Raw genomic sequence first — 15,148 nt, 5'->3', positions numbered from 1 at the left:
AATCATCACTTCTGTTCTTTGAATAGGCAAAATAATGAACTATAATTAGACACCATTTTCTTCTCTTAAGTTCTGAAGTTTATATTTGAAAAATAAACCCATTTCTTATAAACATCTAAACAAACAAAATATCAAGGAAAAGATAATGGAAGCAGCATCTACCTTATGGGCCACTATTTCCCCAAATTAGGTTTTTCAAGACTTTTTTTTCTTAAACAGGAAGTCTAAATTTCTTACAGGTGAAGTTTTTTTATTACCAAGTACTCTCAGCTACTCGGATTGACACCCAGATCCTTGACTCAGTTTCCCCCTCAGCCTCATTTTAGTAAATGTCCTCTGGGTATTTAGTTCTCCAAACCAATCCCAGAATACCATGCTCAGTCACAGCCTGGTACCTTACATAACTGACAGCTCTCTAAGAAGATATTAAACCTGAGCCATTTCTTCTTCATCTTAAGTGGACAATAAGTATTTTTAAGAGAAATTATTTAAAAGTATCCAAAGGGATATAACTCACTTTTTGACCTGCAGTCTCAACTTATTAGTCTTATGGATGTATGGACTAATTGCTAACCCAGTAATCCCTAGAAATTTGCAGTACTATAATCTGGTTTACACAGTACTACACTTCATTCATAATAAAGGACTAATAGTTTTTGAGTTTGCCCATTTTCATTGCTTTTCAAACCAACCATACAGAAGTCTAAAAATTTACAAGAATAATCCAACCAATTATCACATAACCTCACAAACTACAAAGGGGACTGACTGACTGACTGCTGGATTTTTACTTGTCAAATGATCTGTTAAGCAACCAACTTTACCAAATGATCTAAGTGCCTGTTGAATGTTATCTTTCAGCAGAAAATGCAGTATGTGCCTATCCACTTTGAACAATACACTGAATTTCTAATCAAAGAAAGGCTACTTCCATTTTTACGTAACATTAAAGACCACTGAACCATACTCTTTAACTACACTAATCTCGTTAACCACCTCCAGAACATGGGATCACTAACTAAAGATCCCAAATACTAGGAGCTATTTCCTAAATAATTCGGTCAAATTATAAGTTTCAAAACAGTTTCACTATTTAAAAACTTATTACTTCAGGCAAAATTGTTATAGATTGACTACAAAATATCTTTTATTTTTAACCCAACTTCTTAGAGGGGCAGATAAAGACTTTGGCAAATTTGATTAACAGCACAAAATAATGTTATCCAAACTGAATAATTTATTGCTGGTCTGAGGCTTGCCTTGTTTTACACTTTAGTAGAATTTACACTGTTTCCACAAATAGCAGATATCAACATTTAAAGGAATTTAACAGTGACCTATTCAATAAGGCAATCATCTTGGTAGCAAACTTTTATTTAAATCTTATATAACTCAAGCTTTATAAAAAGCCAACATAATTGAAAATTGGGTTCTCCCTCTAAAGCCTTAAGTATCCAAAGCTTGAAACAGTTAATTTAAAAATAAGCAAACAAATGAAACAAAAAACCCCTGCAGCAGATCCTGCTGAAAATACTTTAAAAAAAAAAAAAAAAAAATCTAAGTGAGCTTAATCTTTACAAAAGTTATTTTAGCTCAAAAGCTATAAAATCAAAGTTATCTTAATTCTACAAAGAAGGGAGAAGGTCTTTGACTTCATGCCACCATTTTAGAACCTCATCTTTTTCATCAAATTTGGCCACAAATCAAATTTTTGTGTGCTCCTGTTTTCAGGAGATTCCTCTTGCAGAAGAGGCCAAGTATAAACATGGAAGAGTAACTGCCTAAGCAAGTAGGAAAGTGTTCCATAATAGTGTGCAAAGAATGTAGAGTTCTGGGTTAATCTCTGGAACTTGATCTGGACCTTGACCTTGAGCGAGATCTAGAACGGGATCTTGAAGTAGCTCTTTTTGGTGGAGGGGACACAGAACGAGCCTTTGAGGGTGGAACAGGAAGGGGTGAATTGGAACGAGACTGGCTCCTTGATCTGGATTTTGACTTTATATCACCTTTTCCATTTTCTTTGGGGGACCGAGATCGAGACCTGCTTCGGGACTTTTCATACTCATCCTTAGATCTGCTTCGAGAGTGTGAATGGGAACCCCGATCAGACTTGGGCTTAGATTTGCTTTTTGATCTAGATTTCCTGCCTTTTGATCGAGAACGTGATCGACCTTTGCTCCGTGACCTGGATCTGCAAAAGAAAAGGCAGAATTTTTTGAGTATTGGATCAGCACACACACATACTCCATGAAGAAGTATATTTAGGGGGGGAAATCCTAATACCACATCATTTACCTGGAGCGACTTTTTGAGATACTTCGAGATCTACTGCGGCTGCTCCTGCGACTCCTACTTCGTGACCTCCTTCTAGATCGTGACCTGTAAAACAGTGAATCTCAATCTCGAGGATGTCTGTGCCATTTAGCAAAAGGAATGATAAAGCTAAAAAGGATGTGTGTGCTTACTATAAAATCTAGCTCATTATCAAAACATCGGAAAAAGAACCCAAGGAGACACAAAATGAAACCCATCTTAAGTTCAATTAAGCGACAACTGAAAATGATTCCAGTACCCCTTTTTCCTCCCCTCTACAAGTCTTTCAAGTTACCTAGATCTGCTTCCAGAGTAAGACCGCCTATGGCTTGCGCGTGGCTTATCTTCAATAAGCCTAATATTTCTGCCATTTATCTCTGTACCATCCAGTTTATCCAGAGCACGCTTCATGTCAGAGTAGGAGCGAAATTCAATCACGCCTTCATTTGTGCGTTCTTTGTGAGCATCTGCATATGTTACTTCACCTGCTTGCCGCATGAAATCCTGAAACAGTAAGATTTATCAGATTCAGAAAAAGATTTAGTTATACTGGTTTTAGTTCTTAAAAAAGTGCTAAAAGGTCCTACCTTTTAAGAATTAATCATATTATTTTTCACCTCAAATTACAGGACGTACCTTTAAATCTTGCCAACTGCAACGACTAGAAAGATTTTCTACAATAAGCCTGTACTCTGTACGAACAGGTGGTCCATATTTGTCTCTGCCAGAGGTTCTCCGACTGCTGTATCCACCTCCACCACCTTTATCACACGAAGGGAACAATTAGTTGCTTTGTAATGATAGGGATGCATAATGTTTTTGAAAGTTAGTACAAACATATCAACTTTTATTTACTGGAGTAGGACTTTGCTATTATACTGCTAAACCTTTGATACATTTGTGATTTGCCATAAATTAAATTAAGGGCAAGTCAAATAGACTAAATCCAACTAAACCTCTCCTACAATCTGTTAGAGAGTGACTGCTCCTTTATTCAATTTACCTCGCTAAGTTTTATTTTACAGAACATTGTAAAATATAAAACTTAACTGATTACATGCATTTCTACATTTTACAAAAATTTTTACTAGTTACACTAAGTACTTACATCACAGTGTGAGGTTTTTGGTGGTGGTTTGGCCACAAAACACGCAAGGTAACAGTCACCTAGTTCAGATTAACCAGTTTTGTCTAACCCTTGGAATCCTCACCATCACCCTGCGTCTAATGGCAAAAGGCTGCTGTCGTCATGGCTTCCGGTAAGGTCAGCCAAAGGGTCATAGGGCAAGGGTCACACAATGTATGGAAAAGCCAAGGCCAATCAGGAAAGGCAGTCATCTTAGCCTCAGTGGACACAGCCTCAGCCCCATTGGTCACTTTCAAATTGAAACATCAAGGACTTGTTAAAAAGTTTGAATTCAACATGCAACAATTTCAACATCAAACATTTAACATAACCAAAAATCCCCCCAACCTCCTCCCAGTAACATGCCCCAACTAGTTTAAGTACAGCATAAAGCTCATTTAGATTTACTCTGTGGTGCAATACCACATTACTTTAGAATAGTATTTTCTCTGGCCCCCTCCGACTTTACTAACTCTCAAGACCTACACCTCAAGCTCCTCCCCTTTCCCCACCCCCTACCCCACCTCCACCCAGCCTGCCCCCAAACTTTCACATTTCTAACTAACGCACTGACAAATAAGCAAGGGGGATGTGAGAAATACAGTCATCCCTTGCTTCTGAAGTGGGAGAACCCACGACAGTGCCAAGGAGGGCCCAGCAGAAGCCGCCCCCTCCCAACTTGTCCCAAACCGAATACCCAGACCCAATCCCCGCGCTCCGGTGTCCCATGGCTGCCCCGGGCAGGCGCGGAGGCCGCGGGGCCCGGGGACACCCGGGTCAAACGACTCCCGGCCCCCGCACCTGCCCGGGCTGGGAGGCCCCACCCCGCCCACCCTAGTGCCTGCGCCCGCCCCCCAGGTCCCAAAGGCGCGGAGCGCGCGGGGGTGGGACTCACTGCGGCTTCCGTAGCTGTAGCCGTCGCGATCGCGGCGCGGGCCCCGGGCGTGCTCCACGATCACGCGCTCGCCGCAGAGCTCCTTGCCGTTCAGCTCGTAAACGGCGTCGTCGGCGTCGCGGGAGTCCTCGAACTCCACGAAGCCGTACCTGGGGGCGGCGCGCGGGCCGAGCACCGGCGGGGTCGTCGTTAGCTGGTGTCGCGCACGTGCGCGCACCCGCGATCCCCGCGCGCACCCGTGGCGCCGCGCCGCCGCCATCTTGGAGGCTCTGCCACGCGGCGCCGCGGCCTTGGCCGCCTCTTCTCTCCGACAGCCCCCGCCGCCACCAGACCCAGGGAGCTGGGCGCTGGGCACGAACGCGGGTGTCCGGGTCCGACTCACCCATTTTTGAGGTCTACTTCGAGGAGGCGGCCATAGCCGCTGAAAAAGCGCTGGATGTCCTTCTCCCGGACGTTGTAGCTCAGGCGTCCTATGTAGACGCGCGGCATGTCCGTGGCGGGCGAGGTCCCGAAGGCCGGCTGTCGGACGGCGGACAGCAAGGCAGGAGCCGCGGTGCGGGTGCGGGGACGGCGAGAACCCGAACACGCGCCTCACACCGCAGCGGCGGCCGAGTCCAGCCACACAATGGTGTGCGCGCGCGCCAGGGCTACGCTATATGGGCGGCCAGGGGGCGGGGTCGGCGCGTGACGTCAGTGCGCAGCACGTACCCTCCCGCGTCGAGCTCCGGACTCGGGGGTGACTTGCGGGTACTCTGCGCGTGGGGTGTCGATGGAGTGCGACCTTGCTTTCAAATGTTCCTCCAGCACTCTCACCCGTCTCTGTAAACAATATCCTGTGGTCCGGCCGCGTACGTGTCTTCTGATTTGTGCCTTTTCGTAAACTTCCCCTCTGTATTCTTGGGCTGAACGAATTCCCCTTTTCAATTGGCTCTCGAGGTTGTCATAATAAGTCACCCTGGTTTCTGATTGGTCGGTTAAAACGAGGCTGCAAATTTCCACCACCGATTGGTTCACGCCCACTTTGTTGGTGGTAGTGGTCTCGCACACAGTTGGTTAGCCAGTTTCACTAAGTCCAGGACATGCTGGGACAGCGGTGTGGGTTGGCGAGCGCAGTGCCCTTCCAGCTTCAGTCTCTCGGGGTCTTACGGCCTTCATCAGCTTTCACTGCCTCCCTGCACCATCCCCTCTCCTTCCATGGCTTTTTCTTGGAGCACTGACAGCTTTGTAGATTGGAGTGTATGTGGGAATCCCGCCCTCGCTGCAGTTGCTCACAAAGGGAGCATGGCACTGAAGGCAGGTGCCCAGGAAGGTTGAGCAAGACCTGGCAGCCCTCCCACATCAATGAGCTCTTTCCTCCAAGTGGAGAGTCCGTGGTACCAAACCTATATTTCCCCCCTTGGTTTGGAAGGCATCTTATTTGTGGCAGAAATACACATTTGTGAGTTTATCAATAGAGATGCCATTTAAAACTGCAGAACTAGATAAGCACAAAGGAGTAAGTTTTTCAGTTGCGAACAGAAGACCCACGACCATACCCTGGGGTACGCTTATATTAATTATAGGAAAGGAGACTGGAAAAGGAGCTACTACAAAGTCATAAAAGACCAGGAGAAGTACAGTGTCACTGAACCTAAGGGAAAAAGGCTATTGCTGAGATAATACAGGTCTTTAGGATTTCTGTATTCCTGCCCGGTTTGAGTCATGTGGCCTCAATATTCTCTAGTTGAAGATGGGCAAATTTGCTCCCCCAGAGTATATTTGGCAGAATCTGCAGGCATTTTTGGTTGTCCTGACTGGGGGAGGCAAGTTAATACTGTCATCCGGCTTAGCCTGGTGGTGCACACCTATAATCCTAACTACTTAAGAGACTGAAGCAGGAGATTCGCAAGTTCAAGGCAGCCAGGGCAATCTAGGGACAAAATAAAAAGGACTGCAGAAGTAGCTCAGTGATAAAACACCCTTGGGTTCAATCCTAGTACTGCCAAAATGAACAAAAAAGCTTAAAAACAACAAACCCCAGCCCCCCTGTCTGGTGGGTAGAGGTCAATCTTAAAATTAGATAAATAAGAAATATAAATTTAAAACAAAATTTAAATACTTATGGAATGTAATTTGGGAGATGGGACTTCAGCAATGTTGTAATTTTTTTTTAACTCATCAAATTGTCAATATTTAAAAATTTGTGAAAATTCATTATTTGCAAGAGGTGAACTGGGAAACTACCCTTGTATAGTGTTAGTTTAATTTCATTTTAAAATGGTACTGGGGATTGAACCCAAGGGAGCTTTAACACTGAGCTATATCCCCAGTCCTTTTCATTCATTCATTTATTTTTTTTTTTGTGGCAGGATCTTGCTAAGTTGCTGAGGTTGACCTTGAACTTGCAATCCTTGAATCATTCTGCTTCAACCTCCTGAATCTCTGGGATTATGGTCGCATACTGCCACGTCTAGTTGAACAATTCCTTTTGAGAAGGAACTGGAGTAGTATTTCTTAAAGGATACATGTGAAAAGTGGGTGTTGCTGCCTTGTTAATTTTCCCCAAAAGAAAGATACCCCCTGCCATCATCGTCCTTTTACCTTCTTTTCCAGAGTTGAATAGCTACTCTTAATAAAACAAACAAACAAACAAAAACAAAACAAAAAAAATCACTGGTAATAGAAACAGCCTCCTATATCATCATTAAGCAGGTGGTAGACCATCAACATTCTGTGGAGTCCTGTCGATAATCTAACTGTTGATATTTTGGAAGAACAAATCAATGAGAAATGATTGCAGCACAGGAGTTTATTTCTTTAAACATATACAATTGCAGTTGATAAAGATCCCTCCATTGCTGCTCATTTTAAAATTATGGAGGTAACTGCAGGAGTCTGTCAGGAAAGGGTGTGCTAATCTCATCTCATTCCAAAGAGTTTTAATAACTTCAAATGCCTAATGACCCAGATCGTAAAAGACAGTCTCAGGTATATAATGATGGTGGCTTTCAATCCAGTGCATGCTCTTTCTTACATAGGTTAGCTGGAAGTCAAAAGAGATTTTCAAAGCACTGTGTTTTTTGAAGTGGGTATAAACTGTTCTGAAAGATTCTGCTTTCCATCTGAAAAAACCTGGCATCCCAGCCGCTGTCATTGTGAATGGGTCTTGGGAGATCATGGCAACTGCGATGATCAATTTTAGGAGTCAACCTGAGTGGGTTAAGGGATACCTAGATTCCTGGGTATGTCTGTGAGGTGTTTCTGGAAGAGGTGGACATTGAATCAGTGGACTGAGTAAGGAAGATTCACTCTCACCCAGGGTCGGCAGGCACCGTTCAACTGGCTGAACTTCTGGAGAGAACAAGGTAGAAGAGCGACTGCTCTTTCTCCTGTAGCTGGGACAACCCTCATTTTCTGCGCTTGGATGTCAGAACTTTATGGTCTTTGGACTCCAGGACTCACACCAAAGACCAGAGATCCCTCATGTTCTTAGGCTGGTGGTCTCAGACTGAGTCATACCATCAACTTCCTTGGTTTTGACTTGGATTCAGTTACTCTACTGGCTTCTCCAGCTTTCAGACAGCCAATCATGAGACTTCTCAGCCTCCATGTGTGAGTCAGGTCCCCTAGTAAGTCCCTTCTCATCTCTCCCTTGCGTGCTCTCTCTCTGTAGAACCCTGACTAATATAACAACTCAGGGGTGTTTTGTTTTGTGAATGGAGTGAATGTAAAGGGGTTGCTCCAGAAAAAGAATCCAGAACTGGAAATTGTCTATGGTAGAGTTAGAATCATGGCCAAAAGAGCCTCTGAGGCTTTTCCTGGGAGATCGGGTTAAATGTTTCTGAGCCAGTCTAAACTCTTATTAAAAAAAACATCTGTATGAGATTCGTCTAGAGCAGAGTTTCTTAACCTCAGTACTGCTGACATTTGGGGCCAGATAATCCTTTGTTGTTGGACCATGCTGTACATTGTAGGATGTTTGGCAGCATCCCTGGCTTCTACCCTTGAGATGCCAGGAGCTCCCTCCCACCTCCAGACGTGACAATCAAAAATGTTTTCTACAGATGTCTCCTTGGGGGACACAATTGCTGGGGGTTGCAACCACTGAAACAGTGCTTCTGACAGGGGGCTGGGTCTGAGATTGGGCCTCCCTGGTGTTCCACATGTTTAAGGATTAACTTTAGTTTTCAACCAGATGTTGATGGAAAATGAGCTTCCGCTGTTCTGAAAGAGTAGGGCTGTTCTGAACCACCTAAATACTCATATTATCTGAATGATGTGGTGAGGAAATGTAATAGTTAGAATATGACTAACTGTGAACACACAAACTTTTTTTTTTTCCCTCCTGAACACATGGATTTGGGCCCACAGCATCTAATCACACACCCAGGAAAACGCTTGTGCTAAGAACCTGTGAAAAAATAAAATATGTTCATGTTAAGTGGGAAAAGTGAACATAGGGGACCAGAGATATCCATTTGTGAGTTGGTCACAAACTGGATGCAAAGCCCAAAAGAAGTCTTAGCTGGAGAGCAGAAGGCTGAGGATGCTCTGGATGGCCTGGGTTAATTTCTGTATAGAATTTATGACCACTGTAACAAATACCACCCATTCAGTGACTTGAAGCAACACATTTTTGATCTTCTAGTTCTGGAGGGGTTCACTGGGCTAAGAGCAAGGTGACAGCAGGGCTGCATTTCCTCTGGAGCTCCAGGGGAGAATCCATTCTTCTGCATTTCCCAGCTTTGAGGGCTGTCTGCATTCTTTGGCTTCTGGCCCAGTCTCCATCTTCAAAGCCATTGACTGTGGCTGAGACCTTCCTAGGCCAATCCCTCTGGTCCTGAGCCCTACATCCTTTGCCTCCTTCTTTGACTTGGACCCTTCTCCCCGCTCCTGTAAGGACCCGGATGATGGCATTTGACCTGCCTGCAAAATCCAGGATGACCTTCCCATCTCCAGATGCTCGACTTCATCATATCTGCAAAGTCCCTTTTACCATGTAACGTGACATCTGCCCAGGTTCTGGGGATTAGGACACAGTGTCTTCTGTGAGGAGCCTTGTTCTACTCACTACAGGGACTCTTAAATTTAAAACCAGGAGAGGCAACTGGGAAGGAACTGCTAAAGAGATAGGGGGCAGGGAACATTGAAAGCAGTAAGTTCAGAAGACTTTGATCCACAACCTCACTCCTTAAAAGTCTCTTTGACAGCCAAGAGGGCCAGTGTGTAAAACTGTAGTCTGAGGATGGTTACTTCAGCAATAGAATACTCTTCAAGTATTAGAAAGAATACAGTTCATTCAATTCACAAATATACACTGAGTGCCTACTGTGTGCCAGTGATTGTTAGGGCTACAGCAATAAAGGTATGTGTCCCTGTGGAAATCTGGACCCCCACCTGTTTTGCAAACAGTTTTATTGGAACACAGCTAGATTCATTCATCTACATGTCTTCTATGGCTTCATTCAACAAGGATCATATTGAGTGATTATGTTCGCATGGAGTAGTTGTGGCAGAGATCGCCTGACCTGCAAAAGCCTGAAATATTGACCAACTGGCTTTTCTTTCCTTCCTTCCTTCTTTCCTTTTTTTTTTTTTTTTTTTTTTTTTTTTTGTGGTACTGGAGATTGAACCCAGGGTTGCTCTACCACTGAGCCACATCCCCATCCCTTTTTATTTTTTATGGTGAGATGGTCTCAATTTGTTGCTGAGTCTGACCTTGAACTTGCAATCCTCCTCCCTCAGCCTCCCAAGCTGCTGGTGTTACAGGTGTGGGCTGCCACGCCCAGCAAGAAGTCTGCTTTAATATATTCACGAACCCATTTTTGTGGACAACAACCACCTCAAACCATAAAAACCCCAACTATTTATTTAGCTATTTATTGTGCTGGGAGTGCTAATCATGTGTTCTGCCACTGGGCTGCATCACCAGCCCCAGCCCTTTCTGACTATCTTTGCGGGCTGGCTTTGTGGTTGATTTTGAACAGCAGTGGGGGCAGGTCCCCAGGGGACTCTCTCACTGCCTTCCTACCCCTCTTCCTCCCACTAGCTTCTTTCTTGAGAGTGCACTCCCCACCCACTGCCACACCCCAGGGCCTTTTTGCTGAACAGCTTCCTGTTTCTGGAACTTTATTTCTCCATGGTTTGTCCCCTCACTTCCTTTTGGTTTCTGTACAGTTACCAGCAGAGCTTCCCCTAACCATCCATTTAAAATTGCATCCCTCCTCTACATCTTCTTGCCCCAGGCTATTTGTCTTTGTAGAACTTTTTATCCCTTGGCACATATTTATTTAGTGTCTCCCCCACCTCCAGGTTGGCGACTTCATTAGAGCAGGGATGTCGTCTTGTCTCTTCTTTATCCTTTGTTTGGTGGTGGTGATGCAGGTATTTTGCATTCCCATAAGTGCTCGATGCTGAGGAAGGTGTAGCTTTGGCGCCACCTGGTGGCTGTCTGTATGATTACAGTAGTAGATAAATAACATGGGTCTCAAAGCTCAGAGAATCTTCTAATTGTCAAACACCTTATTCACCCAGAAGTTTTCTGTCCCTTATTTGACCACCTTCTCTGATGAACAGTTCACTGTCTTATGAGGCAGCCAAGTTCATTGTTGGACTTCTTTCACTGTACATAATTTATTCTTTATATATAGTAAAAAATTGCTGCCTCAAATTGTCTCATATTTCTGTGAACATGCACACGTTTCTCACAAATGGGACGTCACTGAGACCCTTGTTCAATAGCCTCTCTTCTTATGCATAGTCTCCCAAATTGCCCTCCGACCTGGTTTCAAGTCCCTCTTTCACCTTTACGCGGACACTTACGTTCTCAGACTCCTGTGTGACCCTCAGGGCTGGCTGTGGCCCTCCTGGACACGTCTGGGTTTGCCCGTCGATGCTGCAGTGAAGAGCTGGGGTTATTGTTTGCAAAGTGGCAGCTGGTGCCTAATCCCTTAGCCCCACCTCTGTGTTTGGAAACAAACAAGGTTTGGCTTAGAATGGAAGCAGTGTAGACAGCAGGGTGAGAGTCTGTGCTTGTTGGCAGGGTGTTTTGCGGTCCTTGCTCAGGATCTGGGGCCATGGGGAAATGGAGATGCTGAAGAGGAAGATCCTTACAGGCCACGTGTCCAGGGTGGAGCACAAGACCACAGGGGAAATTGGAAGACAATGACACACAGCCCTGATGGCAGACTTTAGTGCCCTTCTAGCCCCTAGAAATTCCATGAGAGGCAGTGCAAGGTCCCTCCCAGACCCTCCCAAAGCTGGCACATGTAGAAGTCCATCCTTCCCCTGGGCGCTGAGCTGAGGCTGCAGATACCTTACCTATCGGTAGGTCACATGCCTGTTCCTGGACTCCTGTGGGCCCTCTTGCTTTCCACTATAGCTCTTGTTCTATGGCTGCACAGAATGATGTCCAATGCTATCTGGCAGGAGTAGCCAGAGGTACAACACCAGAGGTACAGAACCTGCTTCCCAGGAGAGTGAGGAGAGGCAAGTCTTCGTGGCCCAGGTGCAGTGCTAGTCTCAGGAGATATAACAGGGAGGAAAGAAACCTGGATCCAGTTGGGCCATCCCCAAATTGTGATCCTGAGGCAGTGGTCCTTGGGCACTGGAGAGCATCATTTAAATACTGACAGTTGGTTCCCTGGGTGGGCGAGGCCTGGGGATTTGTAAGATTAACCCCTGCTGCAGGACTGCCAGGTGCATGGTCAGCTGGCCACGTGGAAAAGGCAGAATCAAAGGGACCGGCAAGCGGCTTAGTGTTACCTGGGACCGGTGGTTGGGGTGAGGGTGAGGGAACAGACTGCAAAGAGGCAGGAAAGGACTTTTTGGAGTGAGGGGTATCAGCTATTCATGAGCATGATCAAGACCCATCCTCTGCAGCGCACAGCGCAAACTAGGTGTTAGATCAGGTGGATTCAACGCATTTGTGACTTAAGACATTTCCGACTGATGACGGGTCCCTCAGGATGTGACTCCGCCCTAGGTCAAGCGCTTCGGTACTCCCCATGGGTAAATTTACTGTCTGTGAATTATACATCAATAAAGATGACAGAAAGGATGGGGTCGTAGCTCAGAGGTAGAGCACTTGCCTAGAATGTGCAAAGCCCTGGGTTCCATCCCCAGCACGGCAAGAAAAAGGAAAGATCAAAAACAAAAGAAAAACCAAAAAGCAAATCCATAAAGTTCATTTTATTTTTTTCTATTTATTTATTTTTGATCATAAGAGAACCTTGGTTAAGCCTTTTACATCCTCCTTGTCTGAGCCTCCCCCTCCACTGTACAAAAATGAAAACAGACCTCCAGGCCTGCAGGGGGCACTGTCTCCTGAAGTGTCTCACTTACCGGCTATCAGGAGGTAGCCTAATATAGGTGCCTCAGATGCCTTTCGATAAAGAAGGTTCAGTTCATACATTTCTTTGGAACTAGATTGCTTGGGTCCAGCACATCCTGTGTGACCTTGGACATGTTTCTTAACCTCTCTGTGCCTCAGTTTCCTTGTCCATAAGATGGAGAAAGTAATTACATCTTTCCCAAGGAGTTTCGTGAAAGTTGAAACATTTGTTGTAAAGCATTTCGAAAAGCATCTAGCACATAAAAGCACGCAAGGAATGTTGGCTTTGGTCATTTGACAAATGTCAATTTCACCCCTGTCATCTTTTCCTCCAGTTTTGCCACAGAGATCATTTTTATGAACTTATTATGAACTAAGTGCTCTTAGCTCTTTATGAACTCTGCCTTTTATGACAGGCAGATTCCAGGAGCAGACCCTGGTCCCACTCCAGGTGTTTTCAGGAAAGCGGAGGATTCCTGGGGATGGCAACATGGGACGGGGCAGCTGGGGCTGGAGCAGGATGAACTCAGAATGAGATGGAGGGGCCTCAGCCTGGACCTGGGATGGTTCACTCTGTGGTCAAGAAGACAGGCTCAAATCTCCTCTCCTTTCTTGAGCACGCTGGCCTTTGCTAATTCCTAACAGTATAAACCCCTAAGTCCTCATCTCTGAAAAATGCAGGTGGTCCCAGCTCCCAGGGAAGGTGGGGGGATGGTATGAAGAACTTCCACTGCAAGACCAGGTTTGGATTCACTGGGAAGCTGTGGGAGGGGCAAGGAGAAGCTTTTGAAGACGCAAAGACGCTCATGCGTGCTGTTTGAAACACCCTCAAACCTTTTGGCTACCCGTGCTTGTTGTGGGGTTGGCGCTGGTCACTGGGGGATGCAGCCATTTGCACAGGGCCAATGTCCCCACAAGTGTCTTATGTGGAACACTGCAGGTGCACTTTTTGTTTTGTTTTGCGTTTTGTTTCTACTTCTTCACAGAAGTCAGTAAATGCATTTTGGGGATGATAACAACCTGGGGTAAGTGGAGCTTAATGTCCCTGGGAACTTAGGGAGATGGAGCGGAACACAGCGCAGATACAGGAGAGAACGGGAGGAAGGCCGGGTGCTTACACATCAGCCTCCGGCTATCCTGGGTTGAAGGTGGCTCCCAGGGCGCTCACTCTGACACGTGCTCCTTGCCTGAGGGGCTGAATGTTCCCACAGCCAGCACTCAGGCCCCTGGCAAGGAGCGGGTGTTCCCACCACGCTGACCTGGTGGTGCAGGTCGAATGCTGGGAGGACGGAGTGGCACCGACAGCATCTGCCACAAGCAGGTCAATTCGCCTCGCTTGCAAATTTCATTTCCATGGCATCTTCCCCCCACCCCCAGGGGAACGGATTAATGTAGCTTCCTGTGAATTGGCCTGGGCTACTTTTGTCATGCAACACACTCCTGCTGGCCCCCTGTGTCACAGTGCCTGCCTCTGCCGGATCTTCCATGGCATGCCAGCCTGCATGGTTGTCACGCTGCCCTTCTCACAGAGTCTGAGTAACAAAACCAATAAAGATCGTCACAGCAGCCTCAGGTGGTGGATGAACACGTGGATGCCCGTCTACCACATGAAGGGTCTTGGGATACCGGTAGAAGGGCCCCCAGGCAGGGCCGGATCAGACCAGGTTCTGCTCTGAGACCAACTTGGCAGCTGTCAGGTGGCAGGAGAGTGGGGACCAGGGGCCTTATGAGTGGCATGCCCTGTTCTGCTTTGGCTATGTGGATCTTTACGACTTTACCTTGCTTTGTTATCTTTTACTATATGGAACTTTAGGGAATATTATATGAAAATTGCAGTGTTATGTGTGACTGTGCAAAAACCCAATGATGTGACCCTAAAAAAGGTGTAACCAGTGAGAGACGCCCAAGATGGGGTGTAACCAATTGAAGTAGCTTAGAGCAGCCACACCTGACACCCCCAAGTGCCATCCATCTTATTGAGCCTGGACAGAAACAAGAACTATAAGAAGACAGGCCGGAGAGCAAGGAGCCGGTCGGCAGGGAGCTGAGACCAGGCCGGACTGGACGTCAGAGGACACCAGAGGTCACCAGATGTCACCAGAGAGCTGAGACCCCAGGCAAGTTGAGCCGAGGAGGTGTGGCGCAGATTCTCCACCAGCCCTCTGGGTGGGATGGAATCCCTCCCAGGAAGCCGGCCTTAAGGCACGTCCAGGGTGAGCACTGGAATGCGGGGTGTGAGACCAGAGTCGGGTCAGGACTAGAGTTGGAGCGAGTAACCTGTGTGATCGTGTGCAGTGAACACGCCAGCATTTGAGAAACTTCTTGACTCTCATGTCTCAGGCTTTAACCGCTCGTGACAAGGGGACAGCTGAGCGCCCACTTCTGCTAGCGGGGTGGGGAGTGTCCAGTTGGAGTGTTCAGTGGTCGACCTCTGATGGGGTCTGAGGGTCCAGGGGGATTGCCCACTGCACTGTCCTCCTTTCTGTGGTTTGGTTAGGATATG

The 15,148-nt window shown here is 46.3% G+C and overlaps 1 protein-coding gene across 1 annotated transcript; it reads right to left on the bottom strand.

The window, feature by feature from the left end:
• Positions 1-1,217: 1,217 nt before the first annotated feature.
• SRSF6 (serine and arginine rich splicing factor 6) lies at positions 1,218-5,141 on the bottom strand. The gene is made up of 6 exons (XM_079126931.1): positions 4,717-5,141; positions 4,335-4,483; positions 2,950-3,074; positions 2,609-2,817; positions 2,296-2,379; positions 1,218-2,191 (listed from the first exon to the last, which is right to left on the bottom strand). Exons 1-6 carry the CDS (start codon positions 4,821-4,823, stop codon positions 1,837-1,839), a joined length of 1,029 nt encoding a protein of 342 aa, XP_078983057.1. The 5' UTR covers positions 4,824-5,141; the 3' UTR covers positions 1,218-1,836.
• Between the last annotated feature and the right edge of the window lie 10,007 nt (positions 5,142-15,148).

Source organism: Sciurus vulgaris (assembly GCF_902686455.1).
Source record: "Sciurus vulgaris genome assembly, chromosome: 2".
NCBI lineage: Eukaryota > Metazoa > Chordata > Mammalia > Rodentia > Sciuridae > Sciurus > Sciurus vulgaris.
Note: the sequence above shows the minus strand (reverse complement) of the source record. Positions and strands in the feature narration are given on the sequence as shown.

Excerpts from the sequence above, each read along its gene's own strand:
- SRSF6 (XM_079126931.1), bottom strand. The coding sequence starts at position 4,823 with ATGCCGCGCGTCTACATAGGACGCCTGAGCTACAACGTCCGGGAGAAG. Across the intron at positions 3,075-4,334 it reads CTACAGCTACGGAAGCCGCA|GTGGTGGAGGTGGATACAGC; the intron begins GTGAGTCCCACC and ends CGTGTGATAAAG. Across the intron at positions 2,818-2,949 it reads GCAGTTGGCAAGATTTAAAG|GATTTCATGCGGCAAGCAGG; the intron begins GTACGTCCTGTA and ends TTACTGTTTCAG.